The 1,699-nt window shown below is 41.4% G+C and overlaps 1 protein-coding gene across 1 annotated transcript; it reads right to left on the bottom strand.

The window, feature by feature from the left end:
- Positions 1 to 338: 338 nt before the first annotated feature.
- fabp4b (fatty acid binding protein 4b) lies at positions 339 to 1,399 on the bottom strand. The gene is made up of 4 exons (XM_047035242.1): positions 1,199 to 1,399; positions 875 to 1,047; positions 695 to 796; positions 339 to 539 (listed from the first exon to the last, which is right to left on the bottom strand). Exons 1-4 carry the CDS (start codon positions 1,269 to 1,271, stop codon positions 486 to 488), a joined length of 402 nt encoding a protein of 133 aa, XP_046891198.1. The 5' UTR covers positions 1,272 to 1,399; the 3' UTR covers positions 339 to 485.
- Between the last annotated feature and the right edge of the window lie 300 nt (positions 1,400 to 1,699).

Below are 1,699 nucleotides of genomic sequence, written 5' to 3'. Positions count from 1 at the left end.
TGGAATTGCACCAAGTCCTCCAATTTCTGCCCTTACCCAAGCCCTCAGTTGATTTTTAAATATATGAAGCTTAATCCCCAAAATATCAAATGTGGCCATGTGCAAGTGACATGTAACTTCAACAGTAGAATTAATGTGCATTTGAATGAAACCTGAAATCATTCTGCAAAGATTTTCCACCTGTCATGAGCTGTCAGAATGACACTTGTTAAATTCACTAGTTTAATTCTGGAATGCTTTTAAAAACGAATTACTGGCACTCAAATTCCACTGACTCAACAAATCCAAAATGTACAAATATCCAATAGTAGCCCATTTTGTAGGAATAAAAGTCACAGCAAGGCATGTTAAGCACAACATAGGAATTTTATTTAAATATCCTAGCATTTGAGTTTAACAAGTAATGGCATTTGGCCTAATTGGTATTGGAACAGAATACAAAATGCATGTCATCTGATGCCGCTTGTCTGGGGACAAGCTGACCATCATGCCTCCTTCTCATAGATCCTCACCGCCACAACATCATCCATTGTGCATTTCTGGAAAGAAAGATTAGTTAACATGGAAGCACATTTCGAAATCTAAACATGCAATGCATCTATAAAAAAGCACTTACACCAAACGGAACAGTTTCTGGGCATTTTAACGTCGCTGAACTGTCCAGGTTTGCCTGTTGCAAAAGTCCACAACTCACCGCTATGAGTTTTCCGTCTTTAATCTCCCGCTCCAGTATCGTGGTCTTACCATCCCAGGACTGCTTCTGCACAAGTTTACCGTTCTCTAGAGTCATGGAGGTCTGAAAATGGGTCGATAGATAAGTCCGCATATTTGCTTAAAATGAGCACATCTCGTTAATTGCTTGTTATACACCCACCTTCGTTTTTCGGTCATCTGCTGTGGTCTCATCGAACTCCTCGTTCAATTTGAACTTCATCTCGGTCGTTTTGAACGTGCTTTGAGATTTCATTGTTATTACACCATCATCCACGCTGAACAGCAAATTTGGCTTTGCCATGTTACCCATCTGCCTGGTGGCAAACCCGACACCTGTAAAGTAGTCGACAGGTAAGAGTTTGATTGCCCTAGTTCGCTGGCTGTCAAAGGCACGACAAATGCACATGTGATGTTGTTGCTAATGTGAGGTCTGTTGAAACCAGCCACATGGTCCAGCCACATACCACCAATTCACAGTACCTACCTACTGCCTTCATATATTCATCAAAGTTCTCACTAGAGGCCATCTTCCAAGTTCCGACAAATTGGTCAACCATGTTTACAATTTAGTTGCTGTGTCAAGCCAGGAAGTCTCTACAACCACACCACCCTTTGTCCAAGCAGTAAAACGTGTACGAGAAAGTTGATTTATAAAGCCTTACTGACACGCGCTTAACTCAGACACACCAATCAAGCGCTGTTGCTGGTGCTCCCATGGAAACAAACGATAAGGGGCGTGGTGAAAATCTGAATTAGTTTCACACCGTGTGGTTGGTGCGCTTGTAATTAGACTGCTTGTAATTAGACTGCAATGTGAGCTAGCCTGGCAATCGTCTACCCAGGGTGACCAAGGCCTTTCCATGAAAACCAAGTATAGGTCAATACATACCATAAAATAAATTCGATATAGTTTCTTAAATCATGTGTGCACTTTATTGCCTTTGAGAAGAGAAATACTAGCTCTCATCACCACAAATATTGTCTG

The sequence above is a fragment of the Hypomesus transpacificus genome, chromosome 2 (genome assembly GCF_021917145.1).
Source record: "Hypomesus transpacificus isolate Combined female chromosome 2, fHypTra1, whole genome shotgun sequence".
Lineage (NCBI taxonomy): Eukaryota > Metazoa > Chordata > Actinopteri > Osmeriformes > Osmeridae > Hypomesus > Hypomesus transpacificus.
This window is presented reverse-complemented; position numbering and strand designations above follow the sequence as displayed.